Source organism: Chamaea fasciata, unplaced genomic scaffold, assembly GCF_029207755.1.
Source record: "Chamaea fasciata isolate MVZ Bird 193981 ecotype frontalis unplaced genomic scaffold, bChaFas1.0.hap1 SCAF_5, whole genome shotgun sequence".
NCBI lineage: Eukaryota > Metazoa > Chordata > Aves > Passeriformes > Sylviidae > Chamaea > Chamaea fasciata.
In genome coordinates this window covers 70,348,175-70,374,349 of record NW_027094090.1, presented here as the reverse complement: position 1 = coordinate 70,374,349, position 26,175 = coordinate 70,348,175, and the positions used below count along the sequence as shown (strand labels likewise).

Below are 26,175 nucleotides of genomic sequence, written 5' to 3'. Positions count from 1 at the left end.
TAAATGTCTAGATTTTCGTGGTCATTCTGATCTTTTCCCTATAACACCTCAAAAGGAGCATCTCTACTGAGTCTGTAGAACACTTCATGTAGATTGCAAATCAGATGCAAAGATTTCTAGGCAGTATTAAGGCAATATGGATTTTAATAAGTGCTGTGAACCAAAAGATACGGTTCCTCTAGCAACTGATGTAGCCCCAACTTAGACTGCATGTCATAATTTTGAAGGTAGTACCATAAAATCAGGAGGAGTCACAAATAAAGAATGTTCTTTTATTTTCTTGTTTCCAATGCTGCTTTTAGATTCTGTGGGTGGATTATTCCATGAAAAATAGAGATCTTGGATAAGCAAGATTGTAAGAGCTGAGGGGGTGGTAAATGCATTGTTTCTTCGTACTAAACTTTGATGCAACAACAAAAAAATCTCCCAAATGATAACTTGCTGTGACATTATAAATAATCTTTCATCTTCTTTGGTGGTCCACAGAGTTTATATAATTGGAAGGCTAAACCCCTTCTTTGTTGTTTCTTGCGTTTTCATTAGTATAGTAGAAGACTATAAAATTGTGCAGCCAGAAGGGGTTTAACAATTACTGAGTCAACATTTGAAAGTCTCACTCTATTTTATCATTTATGCATGTGCTTTTTTATGAGCTTTACAGCCCTGCAGGCGTTACTTAAGCAAGGTCCATTGCAGTGGTGGATCTATAACTGCTTTATTTTTATTTTGCTTGCCTTGGTACGATGTGCCATCAGCAAGAGTCACAATTCCACGCTCATAAAGTAATTACAAGCTTGATATGGTAATTTTTTGTAAGATTCAGGAGTGCTAGTTTCAGTTACTAAAATGTGTATCAGTCTTACTAAGGAACCTTTGGCAAGTCCCATAATGTGTGACTCAGTTTCCCTTCTGGTAAACAGTTAATAATCCTGCCTTTCTTTGTGAAAAGTTGTGGGTAATTCACTGATGAGTGAAGAACACTTGGGCAAGGTGACACCGCAAAACCCAAATCTAAATCAAAGATCCCTCTGAAAACAGCTGGAAATTCTCTTACAGCAGTTAGAGGTGTAACAGGATCTGAGCTGTAACAAGGTTTGGACCAGGACATAGGCATAGTGTGCACAGTACCTGTTTTGAAGTACCATGGCATTAATATGTAGGAGCAGAGTCTGGAATGCAAATAATTCATCATGTGCAAACCTCTGGGCACAGCTCTCACTATTGCCAGTTGTTCCCCCAAGTTCTTCCAGCTCTCTGTCATCTGTAATGCCTGCTACCTCATGTTTTCCACATTTGGGAAGACTGTGGATGAAAGGTTTAGAGCTCAGGCTATCCTGATGTTTATTACTACAAGAGGCAGAGGGATTGCATAGAACGATTACTTTTACAAAGTCTTCATTCGTGTTAGGTGGAGCATAAGGCTCTTTACCTTCTTGGAGAGCTGAGGAAAATACCACAGGGTTGAATGGGTAACGCCTGGTGCCACCAGCTTGTCTAATAATTAAATATGTTTTTCTGTCATAAAGTGAACTTCTATTGTGCAATCATAGCTATTAATCTGTCCCAAACTTTGAGATTTGGTGCGTCTTGACCAAGGTATGTGTTGTATCCTTCCTTGATGGGGGAGGAGATGTGCCTCAGTAACACAAACCCCACCAAATGCTGTCTCAGGTCCTGCTCATCAATCTAAGATAAAATCTACCACCTCAAAACTCTAATCTATTTGAAAATACCACGTTTAGCATTTTGATATGGGAAATAGCTGGACAAACAGTAGTTGGAGGGGAAGGGAAGAAATGAGACACACAAAAGGACAGTAGAAGGCAACCATCTGTTTCTTTTTAATGTATTGACACTGAGCAAAGGTAGCAGGCTGTGTCCATCTGTGTGTGTGGAATTCTTAGGTGCAGGAAATGATCAGCAGGTTTCTCCTTGCACTCCATAGGTAACTGTTCGGCTCTCTCCACCTTTTTTTTTTTTTTTTTTTTGCCTGGCCTTTCGGTTCCCTTGGGATATGAAAAGCAGGAATGTGAAGTTATGTTCCTGAACACTCCTCCTCGGGAATTCTACATTGGCTGTTTTTCTCTGCAGGCATCAAAACTGAGAGGAGAAACATTCCTGTCAGGGAAGACGGGGGTAGGGTGAGGGGAGAGCAGCAAAGTGGAGAGTGGACTGCCTCAGTAGAAGTGCTAACCTTGAATTATGCAATCGGAAAAACAGCTCTTGCCAAAACGCGACTCCAACGGAGTTCAGAGTGCCGGCAGAGTTTGCCAAACACCCCAGCCAAAAGGATGTCTCAGAGAGGGGGAGGAGGGATCCACTGCCATATGCCCGGCATTCACAGTGTTCTGGAAGGACTGTGGAGCCCTTCTGGAATGTAGATGTGTAAATGGTCTCAGGTGCACCCTGGGCGCTGGTGCCATGAACCAGCACAAGATGGGAGCAGCGAGGGCGGAGGGCAGTAGGCAAATCTATCAGGATGTTTTTATTTCTCAAGCATTCCAAGGTTTTGCTTCACTTTTATGTAGTAGTGGGAGGAGTTCTGGCAAACAGGATCAGGCTGTTCTACATATGTTTTGACTCTTCTTGTTTTATGTTTCTTCTATGAAAGAGACTGCAACCAAGTTCTTGTCATTTTTAGATCAATGTTTTGTTAAACTACGACAGCTATCCATGACAGAGAGCCAACTAACTTTTGCAGCTGACCACAAAACTGAGTCTGACTTGTGGTGCTTAGTCATTTTTAATGTATTTTTTTTTTACATGACATATTCCATGTGTGTATGTGTTTTTGTTCTTTTAAATATAATTAGAGCACTTCTAGGAGTTGCGGTACAAATCAGTCTTCTTTGGCAGGGTAATTTCCTTGATTAATAAAGTTTTAGAAACTTTTCATCACATTGCGGCTATTAACGAAACCTCTGTGGTTATACTTTGAACAATTGGGCTGTTTTGAGATTGAAATCTCACTACAGTATTATCTCCTCTGGTTTACCCATTAGAATTTTAAATGATCCGGTCAACAGAGCTCTTGCTGCCGCTGCACAGAGTCTCTCCTACAGTCCAATAGAAATAATGATTAGGAAGCCCTTCATAAAGAAATAGGATATTTATAAAATGCCCTTCAGCCTTCTGGGGTCTGATACAAAATTCAGAAATTTGGAATCACTTGCTGTTTGTTTTTTGCTTCTTTGTGCCGTCTAATTTTTAGAATTGCTTGTCTCACAAGCAGTTTTTCACACCATCTTTCCTGGATTTGGACCAACCTTGCCTGTTGTTCCCAGCAATATTAGTTCTAAGCTGCAGTAGATGCCACCTGGCATTTTTCATAGGATGAACAGCATTTCATACCTGAAACAAAGGGATGTTCTGCTGGACCCAACATACTTGTACCCACCTGTTGTCACTGGGTAGGGGCTCATCTTGCTGCTGTTTAAACAGCTAATCCAACACAGCAGAGTGGTGGCAGTTTGGGGAACGTGTAATTTGATTTTGAGTTATGATAATGATGATAACTAGATCCTGGTTTTGGATAGATTTCAAATCCCTGTAGATTTCTTGTCTGAAGTTATTATGTAGATGTCCTTGTCTGTTTTGGGTTGGTGAGGTGCAGTTGGAACTGGTTGATCTTTAAGGTCCCTTCCAACCCAAACCATTCTGTGGTTCTGTGATTCTGTGAGGGGAGGCTGGGATAGCGATATCAGCAGGTTGCCAGTTTATTTGGGATCAGAGAAGTAAAAAAACTTCTTTATTTCTTTGGAGGTTCCAGAAATGCTTGCCCATAAACTGAAAGACTCTGTAGGAAAGGTAAATAGGTGCTTCTATCTGATGAAAAGCAGTAAGCCATCAACTGAATGTTTTCAAGCAAAATGACATGGGGTTGCTGCTTAGTCCCTTTCAAACATTAAGTAATTGTAAAAGTGGGGAAAATCAGCTGCTGTGGGAAGAGCGTAGGACAGGAAATCACAATGCTGCTGACCTATAGTCAGGCTTTTACATCCTGCCAGGGTGTTGCTGGTCTCTTTCTGCTCACCTCATACTGTTTTGTTTGCGTTTTTGAGAGGGGCAGTTGGGTAGTTTGACATTTTATAATGGCTTGAGATGGAAGATATCTTAAAGATTACCTACCTTCAAGCCCCCTGTCATGGGCAGGGACACCTTTCACCAGACCAGGTTGTACAGAGCCCCATCCAGTCTGGCCTTGAACAATTCCAACAATGGGGCATCCATAATTTCTCTGGGCAGCCTGATCCAAAGCCTCACCACCTTCAGAGCAAAGAATTTGTCCCTAACATCTAATCTAAACCTACTGTCTTTCAGTGTGAAGCCATTGCCCCTGGTCTTATCACTCCAGGCCCTTGTAAATAGTTATTTTCTCTTCATCTTTCTCATCAGCTCCCTTCAGGTACTGAAAGGCCACAATTAGATCACTCTAAAACCTTCTCGATTCCAGGCTGGACAACCCCAGCTCCCATAGCCTTAACTCACAGGATATGTGCTGTTGCTGAGGCTCAGGCAAGAGCAGGCCTTAGACTTATTGTTGCCTTTGTGCTTTTTATATTAAGAACATTTCTGAATATTAACATGGAAAAGTACAGCTGACTGCTTTGATCCTCTATGTCAAGAGCAATGTCATGCAGAAGTTCTTTTTAGCCGCCATTTTATCATTGGTGGCTGAATCACACGTTTAAGTAACAAGGAGTAAATTATCACTGTTTTAAAAGGATGGTTTCAATGCTCCTCATGTTACAGTTCCCCAGAGAGCCACCTCCACGTGGTGCCTTGGGGAGGCTGACCTGGAACACAGACTGGACAGAGCTAGAGAATAAAGTTAATGTTTATTGAAAGGCCTTTAAGGATATACCTTGGGCAGGACTGACCAGGGCTACACCCAAGATGGACTAAGAATGGTCACAAAATGGCTAGCTGGTCACAAGGTCTCACACTTTTATAAGTTTTGGTCCATTTGCATATTGGGGTTTAATTGTCCAGTTACAGCTTCAGATTGTGGGGGACCCATCCTTCTTGTTCCTCCCTTCAGCCCACCATTGTTTGTGCTTTTGGACCTGAAAGTTGTCCTTGGTTTTCAGCAGGAAAAGGATTTGTTTTGTCTCCCTACTCTGTGAAGAGAGCTGACTAGCACTTAATATGAGGCCCAGAACTACACCCCTAGGCAGCACAGAATGTGAAAAACATGAAAGCTAGAACTTGAGGCATCACATGCACGGGGCTGCACAGAGCAGCCCAGGAGCTCCGTGCTCACCTGGCATAATTCCTTCACGGCCCACCTTCCGTCACACCTGTGCTCCCTCACTTCATCCAGCATGACTGTACCTCAAAACTCTGAACTCTGCCCAAGGTGGAGTGTGGCAGAGCAGCATCTGTGGGCTTGTAAAGTGAGGCTCTGATGAATCAGCCATACCTGCAGGCGGCATTCCAGAGTATCCACTGACCTGGGGACTCAATCAGATCATGTCAGCGAAGTGTGGTTGGGAATGGAACTGCCTCTGACTCCAGGACCTGCATTTACTGCCCTAAGAAGAAGCTGTTAAGCCCATGCCCTTTGTGCTCTCAGCTCTGTTTTTCTAAGAGGTTTACACATGTTTCAAAAAAAGTCTGCAGCAGAGTAACTCCCCTCCCCCATAATATAGCCAACAAGAGAAAATGTTCTTTTACACTCTAGCTTGGTGGCAGTGTTTTAAAATGATTCCTGACGTAAAATTTTTTGAACTCTAGCACTATGAAGTTGACAGTAAATAGATTTTTTTTTCCTGAGGAAAAACTGTTCACTTCCATTATATATCTGCAATCGATTTGGAAGAAATACAAAGTCAACTTCTTCCTGACTTTTTGACTAATGGCAGGCTGCTTTGGAAATGAGAGCTGAGTTAAAAATGGTGGATCAAAGAGCTCGGTAAAGCCAAATGCCTGAATAGTTCAGGTGCTTATTTGAAGTTTCTCCAAGCTTTTTGGATCTGCTGTGCCTGGTAGTGTTATGGAAACCCTTTTGCTTAGGATAGGCCGAGTCTGCTGCATGAGCTTTCCCTGCAAAACCCAAGAGGATAACTCATCTTGCATGCTTTCCATGGTGAAGTGTCAGGGTATAGACAGAGCACCAGGAGTGTGAAAGGAATTCGTAGTGAAAATGAATGTAAGGAATAGGGAAGCTAACCACATGTTCCCTAAACTCTGTGAGCATGCAAAGTTGAGCAGATCAGCCTTGTTTCTAACTCTTCCTGAGAACAATCGTTGTGCAGTGATTTACATGAATTTGAACCATTCTTTGAATTGCAGATGCAGGGACATCACTTCGCAGGAAGCATTTCTGTATTCGCATTGTTCTCTTTTCTGTTTTCTTGTGTAACGCAACCCAGTGACATTATTAGGCTACATGGAACAGTTGCCATGTGAAAACTGAAAGTTTTTTTAGTTTATTGATCTTTTACAGTCAACAGGAGTGGAATAGAGCAAGGAAACAGAAATCTTTCCTTTCAGGAAGAAGCTCAAAAGAATTTTTTCGACTGGAGCCACTTCATTATCATGCCATTTCATGTCATTTTCTTAGCTTTGCACAAGGCACAGTGCCTGAGATTTTGAAATGTTAGTATTGCTTCCCTGAAAGATTTATTTTTAAACATATGATTGTCAGGAAGATAGAATGCTCATGAGCAAAAGTCATTGGGAAAACAAAAACAGTTGGAAAATGGAACACCTTTGTGTTTGTAAAGTCAAACAATTCAGGGGGAAGTGAGGTGTTTTCTTGAAGAGAACACTGGAATTAATTGCCCTAGCATGTTGTTCTGGCAGTGTCTTTAGACACCACTGCAGCCTGACAGATTAATTGGCAGCACACAGCAGCCTGTTGCAATCCAGGGTTCACAGTTAGTTCTGACCAGATGAATGATAGACGGGGTGTTAGTAGGGTTGGACAAAACAGTCTGGACAAGAACGCTTACTGCTGCCCAAGGATCATGCTTAATTCAGGCTGGACCTTTCCCAAGGCCTGAATAAGTTTGAACTGGTTTTTTTGCCCTATGGGCTGCTTCCTGAAATACTGCCTTTTAAAAAGGAAACAGAGCAAAACCATCTATGTCTCTTTGCTTTGATTGCTGGCTAGAAATAGAGTGAAACAATAAATACATTGCAAAAGAGCATGTATCACCTCAACTTCCAGGCCAGCTTTACAGTCCCAGGAGCACAGAGAGTTGAAGTATTTCTTCAGATGTGCAGCCAATTTTATCATGCCGAACTAAGCCAATCTTTTCAACGCTACGGAGTTGGCTTATCACTAGCTAATAAGCAAGTTTTAGAAAGGACTTCATGGTAGAGGCTGTAACCCTGTCTCTTCCAGAAAAAGCATTATTATTTATTCTTCAATACATGGCTCAGTAAACTGTTGTCAACAGTTATCTAGCTTCCCTAATAACCTCCTAAATAATGTACAAACGTTGGAGTTACAATATTTAATTATTTTCCTGATCCAAATCCTGTCATCTTTGCCCATATAGGACAAAACAACACTGGAGACCCTGACTCAGCAGCTGGCAGTAAAACAGAGTGAAGATGGGAAGTTCAGCCACGCAATGATGGATTTCAACATGAGTGGGGATTCTGACGGTCAGTACAAACGGCTTTTCCTTATTTCCAGGTTTGTGTGTGTGTATCAGCGGCATCTGAGGGAGAATCCAAGTGCTTTGGGAGCCCATGAGGAATATGAGCTGTTAGCAATAAGTGTCTGTGAAACAAGGCAGGAAGAAGTGATTCATCGTGGCGTGTTTTAAGTCTGGAGATGATTTTTAGCCTTCCCTCTGTCCCCTGAAGGTCTCAAGATGGGACCAAAAATGTATTTCTGATAATAAAGCGGGCTGAAGGAGGCAAATATATGTGGGGTAAGTGAGTTCACACAGGGAAGCTATGAAGCATAGACCTGATCCTCCATAAGTGCCGTGTGCTCTGCATCTGTGGGGGCTTTATTGGTTTGATGAAGCAAGAATGATGTTTGTTTCTCTGCTATTTCATATATTGCTAAGGACATGTAAGCACAAAAACAGGCAAGTACGTAAATACTCATTTGCTAGTTAGAGAATTGGTTAAGAAGAAATGCCCAGTATTGCCATCCATCACCCCCTTTCTGTCTCAGAAAAGGCAGAAGACGGGTGACATAATATGACCAGCGGTCTGTGAACAAGAAAGGAAGAAAATAAAAAGTAAACCTGCATTGATAAGTGTATATTTGCTTTATGTAATTAAGCAGTAAAAGATGGCTTAGAAAAGCTGTTTAATACTTCATGTTAAAAAACAATCAAAACTCCTTATCTGGTCTATACTCTGTGATACTGAATTAATAGAATAACTAAACCAGGCAATACACAATGTATTAACCATTAAGCTTTAGTGGATACTGACTCGTTGAATGTGCAGCGCCTGACCTAGGTGGCAGAGGAAGCTGCCTACTGAAACACAAGCTGGAAACGTTTTCCTCTTGCTTTTTTAGGCAGTGCAGGGGTTTCAGAGTCTCGGATTTACCGGGAGTCCCGGGGGCGTGGTAGCAACGAGCCCCACATCAAGCGCCCGATGAACGCGTTCATGGTGTGGGCTAAGGACGAGCGGAGGAAGATCCTTCAGGCCTTCCCTGACATGCACAACTCCAACATCAGCAAGATACTAGGTAAGAATGACAGAGTATTCTCTGCCCTCCCAGTGCAAAGCTTGAAAAGATTCTGAGTTGAGCTGAGCACCTGGCAGGACAGAATTGCTTCTTTCTCTCTTGCTCTCTAGTCACTGCACCGAGAGCGATAGTGATAGGAGTTTCCCCTCTGCTGCCCAGCAGTATGTGTTAACCACAACCTGAAGTATTTTTGTGTCTTTGTAATTATTGAGATTGTGGTGGTGATTTGGCCCTGCACAGAGGAGAGATGGAGTAGCCTGTAGTTCCCGGGTTTTCATTTTTAAATGTGGGGGTTACATTTCTCCTTTTCCAGAGAGTGGTAACTTCACCAGGCTGCCAAAACTTCTCCAACAGCATAAACAGTGGCTTAGTCAGTTCATCTATCAGTTCCCTCAGGTCCTGCAGATGCATCTCAGCAGGTCCCGTGGATCTGTGCAACTTCAGGTTCTCGAACCTGATCTTCTCCTACAGTGGGTGGTTTTTCATTCTTCCATACATTAAAAAGAATTTTTAAAAAAACCTGATTTCCAGATTCTCTGTTCTTCACATCCCGATCAGTATTTGTCATGAATATCATCTACTGAATCTGATCCCAAAGTCTGCCAACTTTTCACTGCTTGATCAGATTCTCAGGACCATGCTCTGCCCCAGGTGACTCCTCTGGGATATGCTGGATGATACAGTAGGTGGCCAGTGGATTACTTTTTGGCAGAAAAATTATACATCTGTGCCCAAATTAGCGATACTGCATTTTTACTGATAAAAGCAGCTACTGGACCCAAGCATCCCTCAGGCCAGTGGCTAAGCAGGGAACATGTTTACCTGTGCTGCAGATCTCACTGGTTTTGCAGGCTGCTCAAGAGATGCAGTGCAGTTACAATGGCAGCATTAACCAGCTGCAGGGCTGGTAAATATGCCAATCTTAGACTGGTCAGAGGTTTGAGGCTTACCTTGATTAGAGTGGTTTTATGAAAAGTTAGCAGGGGGCAACTGGAAATGAGACGAATTGGTTGGAGAAGCAAAATCTATTGCCATGGATGGCAGATGTGATGATATTAACCCATGATTTAAAGGGTGGCACGAGATGATTAGATTAGTTATGGGAGCAGGATTAGAAGGCTAAATTGGTAATGTTGATGGCAATATAACCTTATACTGGTTAAAAGCGATTATACTGGCCAGAGGTGTATGATGTGATTAGCCGGAGGACAGGGCAGTAATAGTTTTGGGCTGTTTCTAAATTGAGAGTAGACCTGGTTAAACCTGTTTTTGACTAATCAGCTTCAGAAATCTACAAGATCATTCTGAATGGCCCTTTTCATATAGAAAGTACAAAGGGAGCTTGATGTTTTCCCTCTTAACTGATTGTTTTGGATAACAACCTCCGACAGCACGCTGCTAATTCATTCTGCTTAAAACAGGCGCTTGAGCTGGGCTGACATTTTACGCAGTCTCTGGGGATCCTGGTTGACATTTTAAAGGGCTTCTAAGCATTTTATAATACCCTAAAATCTGGTTTTAATAAACCATTCTGCTGAAATTGTTAACATAAGGAATCACCTTTTACTATTTGGCGCTTGATCAGGGAGATATGGAGACATCTTTTTCTGATTAGATATACAGTAGTTGGAGTGAAATGTGCAAATTCATTACAGATCCTGTTGAGGTGACAGACAGTATAGCTGACTCCAAACTCTCTGTTTTGCTGCCAGATACAGGGAGAAGCAAGGTCTGAGACAGTGAAAGATGATGTTTCTATTTCTTTGCAGCATCACGTTTGATTTTTTTTTTTCCCCCCATTCTACGTGTGCAATAGAGAGGGATGTCCTGGCATCTTCCTTCTAGACAGAAACATTACAAAGTTCTTCCCTCAGCTGCAAAAGGCCAGTCTTTTGAAGTCAGCAGGGAGCTGTCTGTTAACTGGCATAGGGTGACCAATTAGAAGCTCACAGTTCAGCCAGGTATTAAGGTGTCCTTATTAGAAAGCCACAATTTTTCCTTCCCGTTTTTCCAGCAGCACTGCTTCACATCGAGGTCACAGAGCTTGTTGTCACGCAGAGTAACTTAGACAGAGTTCTCACCAATCAAGGGTCATTTCTATAGTAAAATGAGAGTGGGTGCCCATCCCAGCACTAGAATTCTCTAGGGATTATGTTTGACACTGTGGTATTATGTTTTGAGCATAAAAATTAGATACATGGATTTGTCACTAAATTCATCTGTGCATACGTTTGTCATCCATCTGTTCATTGCAACTTAAACTTGTGGATAATGGTTTTTTTAGTAAATTGTTAAAAAAGTGCTAAAATGGGACTGCTGGACCCTATCAATTTAATAATGCATTGTTTGGATATTTCAGTAAATATTTTAATTAATTTCATGGAGAAATCTACGTAAAGATTTTAGGAAAAATAAAGTGAATTACTGGCTTCGAAAATTCTCTTGGAATGTATATGTGTGTTTATACTAATGTATACACATACCTATACATTATACCAGTCTATGTGAGGATGTTTATCAAACATAAAATCAGCCTTATTCAGGTACTCAGATTGAAAAATGTCAGTCTAATGGACTGAAAGTTAGAGAATATTGCAAACAGCTGAAAATTCTTGTCAGAGAAACTTGGCTTGAAATCTGCAGTAAGCAGAGCTCTGAACATTGGACGTGTGTGCCTGGAGCACAAGTATCTGGGCATGGGTGAGGGCATCTCTTTACTGCCCTGGACTCAAATATTTGCCCTTTCCAGATGTGTTCACAGTCACACACAGCTGTGTGGGCACAGCTCTGACTGCCCTAGCTCAGTTTAGGGGCAGGAGCTTTGCTTGGTGCTCCAAAGTCTCCAAATCTTTTTTTTTTCCTTTTCCTAAATACTTCAGCCACCACATCAGGGAGAATTGTGCTAGAATCCTGCTTGTCATTTTGCATGCATCCAGGTAGGGGCATGGGCTCTTGTTTTCATCGTCAAGGAGAAAAGCTTTGCATACTTGATCCACTCAAAGCTTTCCAACACAGATGGTGAGCAGGAAGCTCACTCAAGACTGTAAATCTTCCCTTACAAAGAAAGGTTTCTCAAGTTTCTACAATTACACCTTGTTTGGGCTCGGGTTTGGCACTGTGCATAGGTATCCATGCCTGCCTCTGTGTGTTTTTAGACACATTAAAAAATGACAACTAAAGCTATTACAAGCATATTTTTTCGAAATATAAGGGTTTTTTAAAAAGTTTTAATATGTTGATTGATGGTACTCATTCATAGCTTACCCTGTGGGTGGAAATTCAAAGATCAGAGTTACATATCCTTCAAAATTTCAAAATTTGAGATGAAGACTGTTCAGAGAATTGATTGGATTATGTAAATTACTAAGAAAATAAGTGAAGATTATCAGATGTAAAGAATGATGGTTTATCATCAGCGTGCCATCTTTTAAAATTTATTTTGACAGCATTGTTTGTTTAATTATGTATGGTACTTCAAAACATACTGGTAAATTATGTTTAGTATATTTTGTAAAACAGTAAAGTTGTAGTAAGAGGAGGTATCACTGCAGAAAGCAGCTATTAAAAGTTTGCTAGGAAGAGAGGTGAAATTAACAGGATTTTTCTTGTATTTGAGTGAGCAGGCTCAGGAAAAAATAACAAATTTATAATTTGCTATGTTTTTTATGTAGGTATAAATTTATTTATACGCACATAAAAATTTATGTATTAATGTTGTATGTGTAACTGTATGTGCAGATATTATGCATCAAAATTTCACATTTTTATGGCCCTGATCCTGAAAAGGCTTGTGTTGTTTGCCTGTCTTTACCCACTACTTCTTGTCACGTGAGGGGGTAGGAATCTGCCTGCCCAGATCTGACTGTAGGCTTGCAGCAGGTGAAATGGCACAGCAGAAGAGAAACTGTGCTGGAATAGAGCGTTTTCATGGTAATTTTGCAAGAGCTGACTTTAATTTCTGCCTTTCTGTGCATCTGTCTGTCTCAAAATATGTGTGAGTCCCTACATTGCAGATCCCTTCACAAGCCTATAGAGCAAATGTCAAGATTTGTTTAAAGACCAAGGTTTTCAACTTTTGTATTCATTAAAAAAAAATGATGCAGCATGAGGAAAAGGGGCTGGGGCTGTTTACCTAGGCCATTAGGACTTCAGCAGGTCTCTGATTACACAACTAGATTTAAGCTGACTCTTAGGGTTTTCTTTGCTGGAACACCAGTGTGTCAGGGCCTGCAGTTTGAAAGCACACCCACATCTGGGCATCTTCCAGAGCTCATCTGCTTTACCCTGAATTCTTAACCTTGTTCAACGCAGGCCCAATCTATATTTCCATCTCATGCAGCATTAGTTGGTATGCAGTATTTTGACAGTCATGTGTTTATCACTGTGTCATTCATCCCCAAATCCAGGAGGTACTGCATGTGGAAAGTCAGTGTCATTTTTCTAGCCACTCTCTTGGCCAGAAAAAAGCTTGGAATAATTTCTCTGCAGGAGACGAAGCTGCTGAGCAGGATTCTGGTCACAGGGGTGCTGCCCTGTGTGCCACAGAGCCCTGCCACAAATCCCCAGGCATAGGCACTACCTCTCTATGGCAGAAGTGACGTGCAGGAGTTTCAGTCCAAACCCTAAAAGCCATCTAGCCATGCAGTTAGGGTGCTGGGCCTAAGGTAGTAACAATGTCATTAAACCCTTTCCAGTTCCAGGACTAGCTGGGGGAATCTCTGCATGCTGTATGTTGTAAACATCATGAAAAATTATGGGTTTGACTTCAAAGAAATGTTTGCTAAGAAAGTTGTGCCCATTGCCCCTTTTCAGGACAAAGACATCGTTGTTCATTGCTTATCTCTGGATGTGAGGTCAGGTGGTACCAGCTCTTCTCTCCAGAAGCCCAGACAGCAGCATGGAATAAAGATTCAAAGAGTAATGGGGAAAATTATGTCAATAATCAGAAAGGGTCTTTCTAGAGAGAATGAGACTGTTTTCTTTCCTGGGGAAAGGATAACTGTGCTCCCTCTACTGCAGGTCTTGGGGGTACAGTGAGATAAGACCAGCCTGATAATAGCATGAGCTAACCATAAAAAATGGGGAACAAGAGGAAGTCAAGTATGACACATGACATTATGAACCCATTAAGTTGAGAAACTATTCAAACATTTTTCCAGTGGGAAATTTGACTATTTTCCAATAAAGTTTTCTTTCTAGGCTACAGGTTTCACAGCTTGAACTATTCCTGTTATTTAAAATGTATCTTACCCTGAAGCACTTCTATATTTAATGGAAAAATAAAATGGGGCAACTGATTCAAGAACTTTTACTTTCTGCTCCCGTATTATATCCTTTAAGAAATATTAGTTTATAACTTTCAGCAGGCATTTGAAAGCAATTTTGAAGTCTTTACTATATCCCTATCTCAGATATCCATGTTAACCTAAGCAGAAAACAAGGCTGCCAGCCATGAAGCCAAATGAAACTCTGGGGAGAGATGTGCCAGTACCCCCGTGCTTTTCCTTTCACGACACAGTAAATTGTTTAAGTTGGGGCTGGCAGTGTTTCCCAGGACTTGGTCTTGGAGTTAAAACCCCACTGGCACATATGGGGTAGTTTATAGCTTTTAGAGGCATTGCTTTAGGGTCTTTGCAGGCTCCTGTACCTGACTGCAGAGCATTTACAGTCGTTTCCTATTCTGCTTCTCACCAAGCTGGGAGCCAGAAAGACCCGGTGTTTGTCAGGAATGATAAAGCTGTGGACATGCATATCCAGATCTGATGCCTTGATCCAGCCATGGATCACAGTGACCAGACAGCAGCACATGGAGTGGAGCCTTCTCTGAGCGGGAGGTGTAAACAGACACACAGCCAAGGAAAAATATGGGGACACAGACACAGCAGAGCAGGCTCTGCGTGTCCATTCCTCCAAAATACACTGCCTTGTTTCCTGAAACGAAGTGTCAGGGGTTGCCCATGATCAGGATAATGTTTTTTTTACTGCTCACATGAAAGGCATTATAAGGTAGATAAGTTTCAGTAAAATATTGAGTCAAAATTTCCAGTGCCATCTTTCCTGCCATACCCAGGAGGTTTACTAGTCAAACAAGACCAGAACCCTCTCTGGAAGCTCTGACAGATAACCAGCCCAAAGCCAAATGGCCTTGGGTGCCTTGTTCTGGGTGACCTACTTGTTTCTCTGCCTTGCAGTGTTTGGGGATGAGTAGCATCTCATCTGTTACAGTTCTGGTTTCTTTATCTCAGGATGAAAGACACGGGAAACGTAGAGTCGAGTTTGGACTTGGTTGTTTATTATATCTTATCTATTTACAGTCTCACGAGGCGTGAGCTCTAACTAGCAAGTTGAAGAAACAAGATTAAATGGAGTGCTTCTAATTCTTACCAAGGCTATTTAAGTGATAATTACCCAGTAATAAGGTGACACCTATATTATTTATACTTTTGACCTAGAAATGACCACCCAAGGCCCTCAGTGTGGACCTTTTTCACCCAGTTACAGAAAACCACCTAAACCCATGAAAAACAAGGAAGAAGAAGGACTCAGACAAGGCTCTAAATCCTCCATTTTGGCTCATACACGTTACTATATACCAAAATCCCAAATCTAAGTTTTTCACCCTGTGAGATTACACAACACCACTTTAAACTACACACCCACAACCCTCGTGCTATCACTCAATCTCGGAAGCCTGTTTCCAAGGCCTCAAGTCAGATGTGGTGCTTGCCTGAGGGTCAGAAAGCCTGAAATTTTCAGCCTCAGCTGTTCCAACGCTCAGCTTCTTTTTTCTTGTTTTTTTCTTCTCCATCTTCTGTTTTATTTATTTTGGTGACAGGATCTCGCTGGAAAGCTATGACAAACCTAGAGAAGCAGCCATACTACGAGGAGCAGGCCCGGCTCAGCAAACAGCACCTGGAGAAATACCCAGACTACAAGTACAAGCCCCGGCCGAAGCGCACCTGCCTCGTCGACGGCAAGAAGCTGCGCATCGGCGAGTACAAGGCCATCATGAGGAACAGGCGCCAGGAGATGAGGCAGTACTTCAATGTTGGGTATGGGACCTTTCAGAACTGCTGCTCATTTCATCCAAAACCCAAAAAAACCCCTAAAAATATCAGGGAGAATTCTTAATTTTTAATTATAGTTCATCGGCGAGAGCATTGGATGTCGCCGATAGGAAATGAGAGTTGTGCTGTATAAGGAAGTGTGCCAGGAGGAAGTGAGGCAGTTTCAGGAATCTTTTTGTTGGCTCTGTTTTGTGCTCATCTTAATGCCCCAGCCAACTGTCTCGTTTCCACCCCAGTCATGAAAGAAAAAAAAAAAAAGGCTTTAAGGTTTTCTGATGAAACGTGAGTCTTCTAGTAAAGCCTTCTAAGAGGCCTCAGAGAGAGTATCTGATTGAATCCGTGGTAGTGCCTCTTGAGGCAAAAGCCAAAAATAAAAGTTTGCATTCAGTGTGAACTGTGGCAAGTGGGCTGCAAAAGGACTCCTGAACACACTGAACTTGAGCTGGAGTATGGACATGGCTCAGTTGATCCATATCAAGCCGTGTTCCTATCATGTCTGCATTGTTCATTTGTCGTTCCAGGGAGTGTCTTACAGTCCAGCAAGTTAAATGCTTTCTGTTGAGCGAGAATTTTAAGGCCAGTTCTGATAAACAGCTAATAGATCAGTTTGATATGATTACAATAAAATATGCCTGGAAGACTAGCTCATATTTCCCTTCTGCAGATATTCCTTGGTGTTGGTTACAGCAGATGCAAAAGAATCAGAAGTAATCAAATATTCCACAATACTTTTGTATTCGCTTGAGAAAGCTACACAGCTAAAAGAAAAAGCAAAACCAGCAACAAGAGCGACCCTCTGAAATAATGGAATTTGTGTTCTGTTTCATCTTAATTTGGAATCCTTTTGGTATTAACTGGGTTGCACATCACTTTAGTTAATAGCTAGAAGTAGCAATAAAGGAGAGAACATCTATCTAGTGACTGTTAAGTGTCATCAGACTGTGTTTTAAACAGCTACAGTGTGCATTGTTAGAATAAGCTGCTCAGCAGAGAAATTTGAGCTGCTTAACCCTGTGGTGCTGGCAGGTCCAGTGATCCCAGTGGTAAGCACTGAAACAAACACAGGGAAGTCAGCCAACATTTGGCATCAAGAGATTAAAAAAAGAGGAGGGGGCCTTGTGGAAAAAGAATAGGTGGCAGCAGAGCCCCCAAAACACTGCTTATCTGGTTAACATGCATGCCTCATCACGGGGAAAAAAAATTAACCTTGTAACATTCTGCCTACAGAAATTCAGCTTTCCAAACAAGGCTGACATTGAAATCAAGACATTTCTGGAGGTAATTTGCTCTGGGGCATCAGAGCACAGAACCTGGGGTGAAATCTTTGTGGAAGCAGCTGACAGAGTGGCTGATGGCTGCAGTGGGGCCAGTGTGTGATGCCACCAGTCACAGCACTGCAGCTGCATTCCTGGTTTAAGTTCCCCATCTGTTGCATCCACCAATACAGGTCATTTGGGGTTAAACTCCTAAACAGCAGCCCAGCTCCTGCCTGGGCACCACAGTCAATGCTTGGTTTAACAGGAGCTGTGGCTGTGCTGGAAGCATCACAGTGGGAAGGATTGGGAATTTTTTTAATGTCCCCTGTTCCGGTGTCCTCATCTTCAGTGGCAGCATGGCCTGCTGAGAGCCCTAATACGTTACTACCTGAGGACTGCTGCAGGATCCTCTAGGCTGGACATCCCACAGAAGTGGAAAAATACTATTCTTAAATTATTTAATATTTGAAAAGCACTCTGAAAAGCACAGTTTAAGTGCAACGTGTTCCTATTGTTAAATATTAAAACCAGTTTAAGTGTGCTGAATCTTGTTGCAGAGATGCTGACTCCCGAAAACAAAAGCTTTCCTACTGAATTAAGAATAAAATGCAAATCAGATCTGCTCCCTACTTTAAGAGCTGTATCTTCAGCTGAGACAACTTCAGTTGTTTCAGAAACACGGAAATAAGGGCTCTGTGGAGGGAGGCCTTGCTCGGATGGCAGGCAGGAAGTATCTGAAAATGCAGCAAGCAATTCCAAACAAGTGTAAAGCTGTTTGGCAGAGGAGAGTCTTTCAGGATCACTGTACTGTGTGAGGCTTACTGTGCAGCCAGGGCACAGGCAGGCAGGGGAACAGGGAAGGGTTTCATTCTTAATTAAGAATGTTCATCTCAAGAGACTCTGCCCTGTCTCCCGTGGCAAGGCTTTTCAGTGCAGATGGACACACCACTGATGACATTACAATGTGCAGCATGTACTGAAGAGAATTACTGCAATGGAATTACTTCATGCAGGAAGGAAACAAAAGGAGCATGAATTTTAAACCTCTAGGCTTGTTGGGACTCTGAAGCTTCTCAGGGAAACAAACTCTAGCATAACACAGCTAGTGTTCTTGATGCAAAGGGAATTTCTGTGGCCTGGAATAATTCTTCTTTCATTACTGCAGACAGGTTTCCAAGGCTTAGATGCTGTATAAAGGCATCCTGTAGAAGATCTTCTCAAATGCTCATGTTATTTCCTTGCTTTTTTTATTTATTTTTAAGTAATGGCCACTTCTGTTTTAAGTCTGCCTTTTCCCTATTTTATCCACCTTCCTTCAAAGAATCAGCTTTTCACGAGGGCTGTGGAAACTCACCTTTCCCAGTGGAAACTCACCTTCCTAATGGGAGGCCTTTAGTGATCCATCCTATAAACTCACGTTGGCTCCAGAAAGCCCACTGTTCCTCTCCCTAGTAATGGCCAGGTCCTTGAATGAACGTGGTGTAAGCATTGTCTCTGCTTTCTCCTCATCCTGTGGCATTTTCCTGCAGCACCTTCCCATTCCTGTGAATGGAAGACCTAGACCTAGACCTTGCTGCCTCTCTCCTACTGGCAGTTTATTTCTAGTTACTGTGACTGTTATGTCCAGCCCCAATAACAGATTGGATTTTTTTAAAAGGAAGATTTTCAAAATGTACAGGTTTTAAGCTGGAACGCAGTTGGCAAGAATGTTTATTTTTGGCTGGCACCAAGCTGATGAAGAAAGGAAGTTTCCCTCACAAGGAGGCAAGCTGAAGCTGTGTAGTGCGGGCTCGGTATTTTCTGAGCCTGAGAATTGCTGAGCTTTTCTTAAGGGAAACTTTTTAATAGTTTGGTTTTTTGTTTGGTTTCTTTTTTCCTCAAAACAACCTTGTGTAAACAATATTCTTTTTCTTTAACAACAGGTGTTGTTTGCTATTTCTGTTACTTAGCCAATGGGAGAGGTGTCAGTCCTATGGACCAATAAAGTGCCTTTTTAGCGCAGCATGTTATAAAAGGGCTGAAAGAATTGTTAATAAAGCCTTCTGATTCCTACTAGAGTCAAACATCTTTATTTCGTGTCCCATGGCGACAGTGTAGTTCAGGTGCGGCTAGAGATGTTTACAGAGGTCATGTTTTCTTATCAGTGGAGTTGATTTGGGTTTGATGTTCATTTGTGGAGCACTGTTGGGTGGGTTTTGAGTACTGATGTAAGAATCCCTTATGTGCCCAAGGATACACAATGAACTCCCCCTCCTTTGGTTCCGTGCAGCATCCCAACGCCCTCTCCCTCTCTCTCTCTCCCCACCAGGCAACAAGCACAGCTCCCCATGGCCACGGCGGGCGTGGTGTACCCGGGGGCCATCGCCATGGCGGGAATGCCGTCCCCACACCTGCCCTCGGAGCACTCGAGCGTGTCCAGCAGCCCCGAGCCCGGCATGCCCGTCATCCAGAGCACTTACGGCCTCAAGGGCGAGGAGCCGCACGTCAAGGAGGAGATGCCGCCCGACGACGTCAACGGCGAGATCTACGACGAGTACGACGAGGAGGAGGACGACCCCGATGCAGACTATGGCAGTGACAGTGAAAACCACATTGCGGGGCAGGCCAACTGATTTTGGGGTCCCAAACGGCTCACGACCCTCCGCAGGACTTCGAGGAGAAAAGGAGAAAAACAAAAAAATTTAAAAAAAAATTTAAAAAAAAAAATAAATGAATAAAGCCCCATCTGGTTTATCCTTGCCAGTGGCCAAGCACATTAACTTTCTCATACACTGACTGTTACTTTAACTGTTAGTCTTAACTAGTTGGGACATCAGCTGACTAATAGACATCAGCCTGCATCAGAAGAAAAAAAGGCTCAGAAGGAAGGAAACAAAGACAACGACAACAACAACAGAATGATATAAGCTATGGGTAAAATAATGCCAGTAATTCAGCTGCTATACCCAAGCACTGAAGTCTTACCCGTCGACCTTTTATTATTATTATTTTTTTTTCAAATAAACTTTATGGCTGTTTGTTCTACAATGTTCTAGAAATTCTCACTCAGGTACACAGTGCCAACAAGTGGCTTGTGAATGTGTTTTGTTGTTTTGTGCTACAGTTTAAAGAGAAATAATTTTTTTTTTTTTTTTGGTAATGCACCTGACAGGAAAAAAAAAAAGATAAAATTCCTTTTAACCCCCTCTGTCTCCTCCTCCTCCTCCTCCTCTTCTTCCTCCTCCTTCTCCTCCTCTTCCCTGTCAAATCTGGGTCAGAAGTGTGTGTGTGTGCGTGCCTGTGCGCGTGGCTGGCAAGGAAGGAAAAGGGGAGTCTTTCTGTTAACCCCAACAAGCATTTCCTTTCAAGAGAGGACTTCTCTTCATCAGTTGCACACCATACTGAGTCTTTGAGCAAGTGCCAAATTTGTACTAAAGCGCTGAACTAGTCCAATTTGCTTTTCTTTTTTTAGCTTGGTCTCTTCTTGTTTTGTTTTTCTTTGGCTTTTCATTTGCTTCTTGCTCTGTCTTAAGTTAGGACAGTGTTATATCTTAGACAATCCCTTGAAGAACCTGATATACCAGCAGCTGGTGAGATTAGACATATATTTTTGGTTTTGCTTTTGCTTTTTAAAGGAAACTGTAGGTGCTGTTCTCAGGTGAAAAAAAAAGAGAGAGAGAGACATAAGAAATTTAGAGAAAAAATATTTTATGGTCTTGGATTTTCATGTGTGCGTGTTTATGGTACTAATAAGAATAATCTTGGACTATCGTGAGCAAAAAACATGTTCCAGGATGAAGTCCTGCACCCTCCAAATGACTTGGTCTCTAAGAAACCTTTACTTTTAGTTCACACTTCAAGTGGCAGCATGAACAACATAAGAAAGGCTTGTCCAAAATGTGGTTTGTTCTGCACAGGGTACAGCAACTGGAAATGTTACCTCCTCACTGAGCATAATCAAGTTACCACCAACGGGGTCCAGTTCTGATGAACTTGTACCTTCAGGGTGGTTGTGTACTGATTTCTGATTCAAAAGGCAATTTATTTTTTTTTAACTGACCTTTTTTTTCTCCTGTGCACTGGCAGAAATCCTTCTTTTATCAGTGAGGTGTTTGTGTAGGAAGGAAAGCTAATAGCTACGGAGAGATTTCCGTATTCTAAGTGGGGTTATAAGAACTCAAAGCGTTGCAGTGCTGAATTTCCCTCGCTGCTGCCTCTCACAAATGAAAAATTATTCTCCTGTGCTAAAATATTTTCATTGTTGTTTTAGAGCACTTACATTGCTTTGGGAGCTTTGTCTTCCTTGGGCAGCCACAACCAGATGAGGAAGCTGTGTGCCCCGGAAGGGAAGAGGTCTTAGGATTGTGCTGAAGCAAAAACCTTCCTCTGAATTGTTTCATTTTAACTGAGGATGCCAGCTTCGAGTTGCTTCCTAGAAAATTCCTACTCCCAGAGCGAGATGCATTGCTGTTGTTATCACCTCCTAACTTTTAAAATTAGCCCCACGCATCTTAGTGGCCGTGAGATCCCAGCCCAAGCATTCGCCAGATCCCTGGGCACCACTATTTGGCAACACTGATTTTTGCAAACAGTCCCTTAAAACAGGCAAATTCAGCCCTTGGTGCCAGGTGCAGGATGAACAGGACAGGTAGGAAGGGGGGAATGCCTTTCTTTGCCCCTTGAAATCCCACTTGAAGTGTAACTTGACCTCTGCAGACCTTGTGCAAAGCAAAAAGCAAATGCCACTGAAGACTTAGGACAATACTCCGATGAGTGGTTTGGACATGTGATAGTTTTGCCCTGCTACATCTCTTTTCTTTTTCTTCTGTTCCCCCTGTTTTGATTTCCACCTCTGCTTTGAAAAATTCTTTTCTATTTTCTCTCTCTCAGAAGATTTGCTCTGAAATTACACTTGGAGTAGCTGATCATATCCTCCATGTCAGAGATGGTTCTTTTTTGTTTGTATTTTATGACTGTGTTGGGGTTTGGTGGGTTTTTTTGTTTTTTTTTTTTTATTTTTTGGGGTTTTTTTTTTCAGTTGAACTGCCTCTTCTTGCTAGTGTTGAATGGTAATTATAATAATAATAATAATGGTCAGCTGTTCCCAGATTAGTAAATTATGTATAATTTATTTACACCCCCCCCTTTTTTTAACGTTATTTTATTCTGTTCTAATTTGGCAGTGCAGCAAATGAAGCTGTTAGGCTATTTAAAATGGATACCCCTCCCCACCTTACCTTTTTATATATATATAAATATATATATATACATATGAAAACAAATCGCTTCTTCTTCTGCTCACACCATTTCTCTTTCTTTTATTTTAATTTTGGCCCCAGCCATGTCAACTTCTGATGTTTATTATGATGGAGTGAATTAATGGGAGTGTTGTTTTCAATCTTAATTAACTTCTGCTCTCTCATCACTCATTTTAGTTATTTAATTACACCAGTCATCTAGAGCCAATTTTTTTGAAGCACTCTGTTTGGATAAGAAGGAAAAAAAAAATAGACAATTGTTTTTATATCATTATTATGTACAATGTGAAAACAGATATTTGCTCCTTTTAATTTTTTTTTTAACTTTTAAATTTGTTCCCTGTCTTTGTGAACAAATTACTTCTGACTCTTGTGGGTTCACCTCACATTTGCTGGATGCTTGATTTCCACCACGGTTTAGAGACTCTCTGGTTTAATTGTGTCCCTTTGGGCTACCGGAATACTTTGTTTTAGCTCCAGGTAAGGTGCCACTGTGGCAGGTGGGGTTGGAGCAAGTCTTGGAGGTGTGGGCTGGGAAAGGTCAGTGGGAAGGGAAGGGAAGGGAAAGGGGGCCCTTGGACTTTAGTGGGACCAAGTTGCAGTCCTGAATTCTGCAGGAGCTGCTGCTGGAGGCAGCCTGGTGTCCGTGGGCACAGTGGGACAGTGCCCTTCTCCAAGACCCCCCTGCTTTTCACACCGCCTCATCCAGGGCTCAGCTGAACCAGCTGATTTTTTATTTTTTTTTCCATATACATTCCCTTAGGAGAGACTGTGCCCCAGCCTGGCCTTCCCTGGGGCTTTGGAAATGGGTTGCTTTAGTGGACTATCCACCTCCTCTACATTTGGGATGTTGAAACCAATGCAGAAATGTTTAAAAAAAAAAAAAAATTTAAAAAAAAGAGGCCAAGAGATGAAAACAAATTTTTTTTAAAAAATGGCTCTGGGGTTCCAAACCAGCAAAATTCTTAACACCCATGCTAATGTTTTCTTAGGTCCAAGGATGAGCACCCATATATCCTTCAGCAGTAGAAGACCAGATTTGAAAATAGGGTACTGTTTGTCCCTCCTGAATTTTCTGGGGAAAAAAAAAAAAAAAAAAAAAAAAAAAAAAAAGAACAACTAAAAAACAAAAAAGCAAAACATGCATTTTAAAAAAATTATCTTCTTGTTTTGTTTATTTTTTTTCCTGGGTTCTGTGCCCTGGAGCATGTAGAAAAACCAGGTTAGAAGAGATTAGGATTTATTAACCTAAAAGCTCATTAAGGCCCTAATGCCAAGGTGAGCTCTGTTCCCCTCTTCCCTGGGAACCTGGCGAGCCAAGATGTTCCTGGGGAGCTGCCTGGGGTGGGGTGTACAGGCCACCTCCTTCTAAATGGGGGAAGCCACCATGCATCTTGTGGACTTGAGAAAGAACATCGCCAGCAGTGGGGAAAAGGGGGAAAAGAGAGGGAAAAACTGAGGCACTTGCTTCTAAGCTCAATTAAATAACACAGAGTATATCCTTTTTTCCATTTATTCATGCCTTATATTAGTAAAATAGGATTTTTAAGTGCATTTAACATCTTTATCTAACCGTTCCGCTATATTAATCAGGCCCCCAGAAAAGAACACTAGCTATTATTATAGCATTTAATTAGTTTTGTAACCAAATCCTCTTATTATGAATGCATATGGAAGAAATTCTTTCTTCGAAGACATTATTTCAAAGATTTGGTTACTGCAGTAGACTGTCTTTAATTAAATCATTTTTTAGGAAGTAAATTGTCTTTAACCTTTTTACAGCACATTTTCAGAGCTTTTTCTTTTTTTAATCCAAAGAGATGAGCTGTTATTGTCCCCGAAGAAGCCTCTGACATCACATTTGTAACATCAGAAATAATTATGCTCCATGGAAATGTAGGTCTTCCTTAGCAAGAATTCATCTGCTGTAAAGAAAGGCGACTGTGTGGTATCTCGGACGTTTCAGGGCACGATGTATGGGATAGGAAGTTTCTTTGTCTGACCACTTCTCGGTAGAGCCATCCCTTCCATTTCGCAACTAACTGTGTAATTCACTAGATGTGGATTCAAGTGTATCCTCAATTCACAGGGCATGGGCTGTCTGTTTAGCTTGGTTTATATTTACATTTTTTCGACTTTATCTTAACTTGTCAGTTTCCCAGATTGAAGAACATGTCAAGTTCGTTTTTTCTACTGACTGATTTCTCTACTCCCCAGTGTTTTTTGTCACTGGTTTGCTGAAACAGTATTTATATAGCTCCATTGGCTCTAAAGCTCTTACTCCTTCTAACGTTTTGGATTTTACAAGTGAAATGAAAATAGAAAAGAAATAGAGACAATCAAATGCCTGGAGCTTAAAACAAAGTATGTGCAACCTACCATCTCACTTGAAATTTAATAAAAGAAATAATTATGTAAATATAACATAGAGTTATAGATTTATATTTTGTTCATAACACATAGTGTAATATAAGTTGTATATTTTCATGTTTTGGTTTTATGTTATCATTCATGCCACAATAAATGAAAAAAAACAGGAGTTGATGTACTCTTTAAAAAAAATACAATGTGGATTGCCACCATCCTGGGTTTTTGGTTTTGGTTTTTGGGTTTTTGTTTCTTTTGCATTCCCCTTTTTCAGTATTACTGCCCTGCAAGGCACCAATAAAACAGCAAATGTGTTCTTTACCTTTCCTGTGGTCTGTTTCCCACTTATTATAGCGAAGGGTGTGCTAGCAAACTTTCCTGTCAAGAGAACGAAACAGCTGGGCTCAAACAGCAGAAAATGAGATTGAGATTCAGCTCACCAGTCTGCTCCAAGATTCAAGATTTTCATCAAATCACGGGACAAAAAGATCACCCCCATCTTTCAAATATTAGCATTGGGACAGAAGGGGAAGTTGGTCCCTGAACAATGTGGTAGAGTGCAATTTCCAGTTCCCAATCCAGAGGTTTGGCCCATGCCCACCTTCCCAGGCTGAGTTCTCTTGCCACAGGCTTGTCTGCTCAGACACCAAAGCACGCTCAGGGAAATACCCAATTATAAACGCCAGTGACACAAAGCTATGAAAAAAATAGCTCTGCTCATAGTTAGTCAAAATGTCCCAACATGCTGCCTAAACAGTTCATGAAGTTTTGACAGCAGCATATGGCACGAAGTGGGATGAAATGAATTTGTACCTGTTTTTGACAGTAAGTTATTCTGATGGGTGCTTACTCTCAAGTGCCTACGGCTTGACAGATGCCACTCTGTGGTTCCAGATTTCCTAAAGGGAAAAGGCAATATTTGGGAAAGCAGGAGGTAGCTGGTGGAGATCCTATGAAGCTGTCCCCACTTGTTTGGTTTCCCCGGTTGTCCTCTGTGCTTTTCCTGTGAGGTGAGGTGGCACCTGAAACTTCCCGCCAGCAAACCAGAGATCTCTTCTGGCGGCTTCCTGATACAGCCAAGAGCACCTACCACCTTCCACCTTCATAGACCTTCCACCTGTCCAGTGGAAGTGGAAATGGGCTGGAGGAGAACCGTATGATGGTAGCTCAGGCCAATAAAAGTCAGAATCATTCAACCCCTCAAAATCCTTTTTTCCAATACTTTTCGATTACTGTTGGCAGCATGTGATGAGGGGAGCCTCTCTCTGGTGCTGACAAGGCACACGCTGCCCTCCTGGATCTGAGCGTGACTGAATGGGTGAGGTCTTCTCACCACCCTACACAGAGATAGAGTGACTTAGAATATTTTTCTTCTTCTTTCTTATGTTTTCTTTTTCCCTTTTGGTGGGGCTGGAACCTGACAGAAGCAACAGTGTTCCCTAAATCTGGGGTGGGAAAATGTCAAGGAGAACCTGAGAAAAATCTAAGCTGAAGAGACATCTTAACTAATACGTGTGGATAAGACTGGGCTTTGCAAAACCAGGAATGGCAACTAGTTAAACCTTAAGTATGAAGCTGAA

At 41.8% G+C, this 26,175-nt stretch overlaps 1 protein-coding gene across 11 annotated transcripts in view; it reads left to right on the top strand.

Moving 5' to 3' along the window:
- SOX5 (SRY-box transcription factor 5) overlaps positions 1-24,916 on the top strand; it is a 455,968-nt gene extending 431,052 nt beyond the window's left edge. For all 11 annotated transcript variants that reach the window (XM_066184389.1, XM_066184390.1, XM_066184391.1 and 8 more), the window contains 4 exons: positions 7,509-7,617; positions 8,495-8,668; positions 15,504-15,720; positions 19,300-24,916. In XM_066184389.1, coding sequence (XP_066040486.1) covers positions 7,509-7,617; positions 8,495-8,668; positions 15,504-15,720; positions 19,300-19,603 — 804 coding nt within the window. In that variant the 3' untranslated portion in view covers positions 19,604-24,916. The remainder of the gene's footprint in view (positions 1-7,508; positions 7,618-8,494; positions 8,669-15,503; positions 15,721-19,299) is intronic.
- Positions 24,917-26,175: the final 1,259 nt, after the last annotated feature.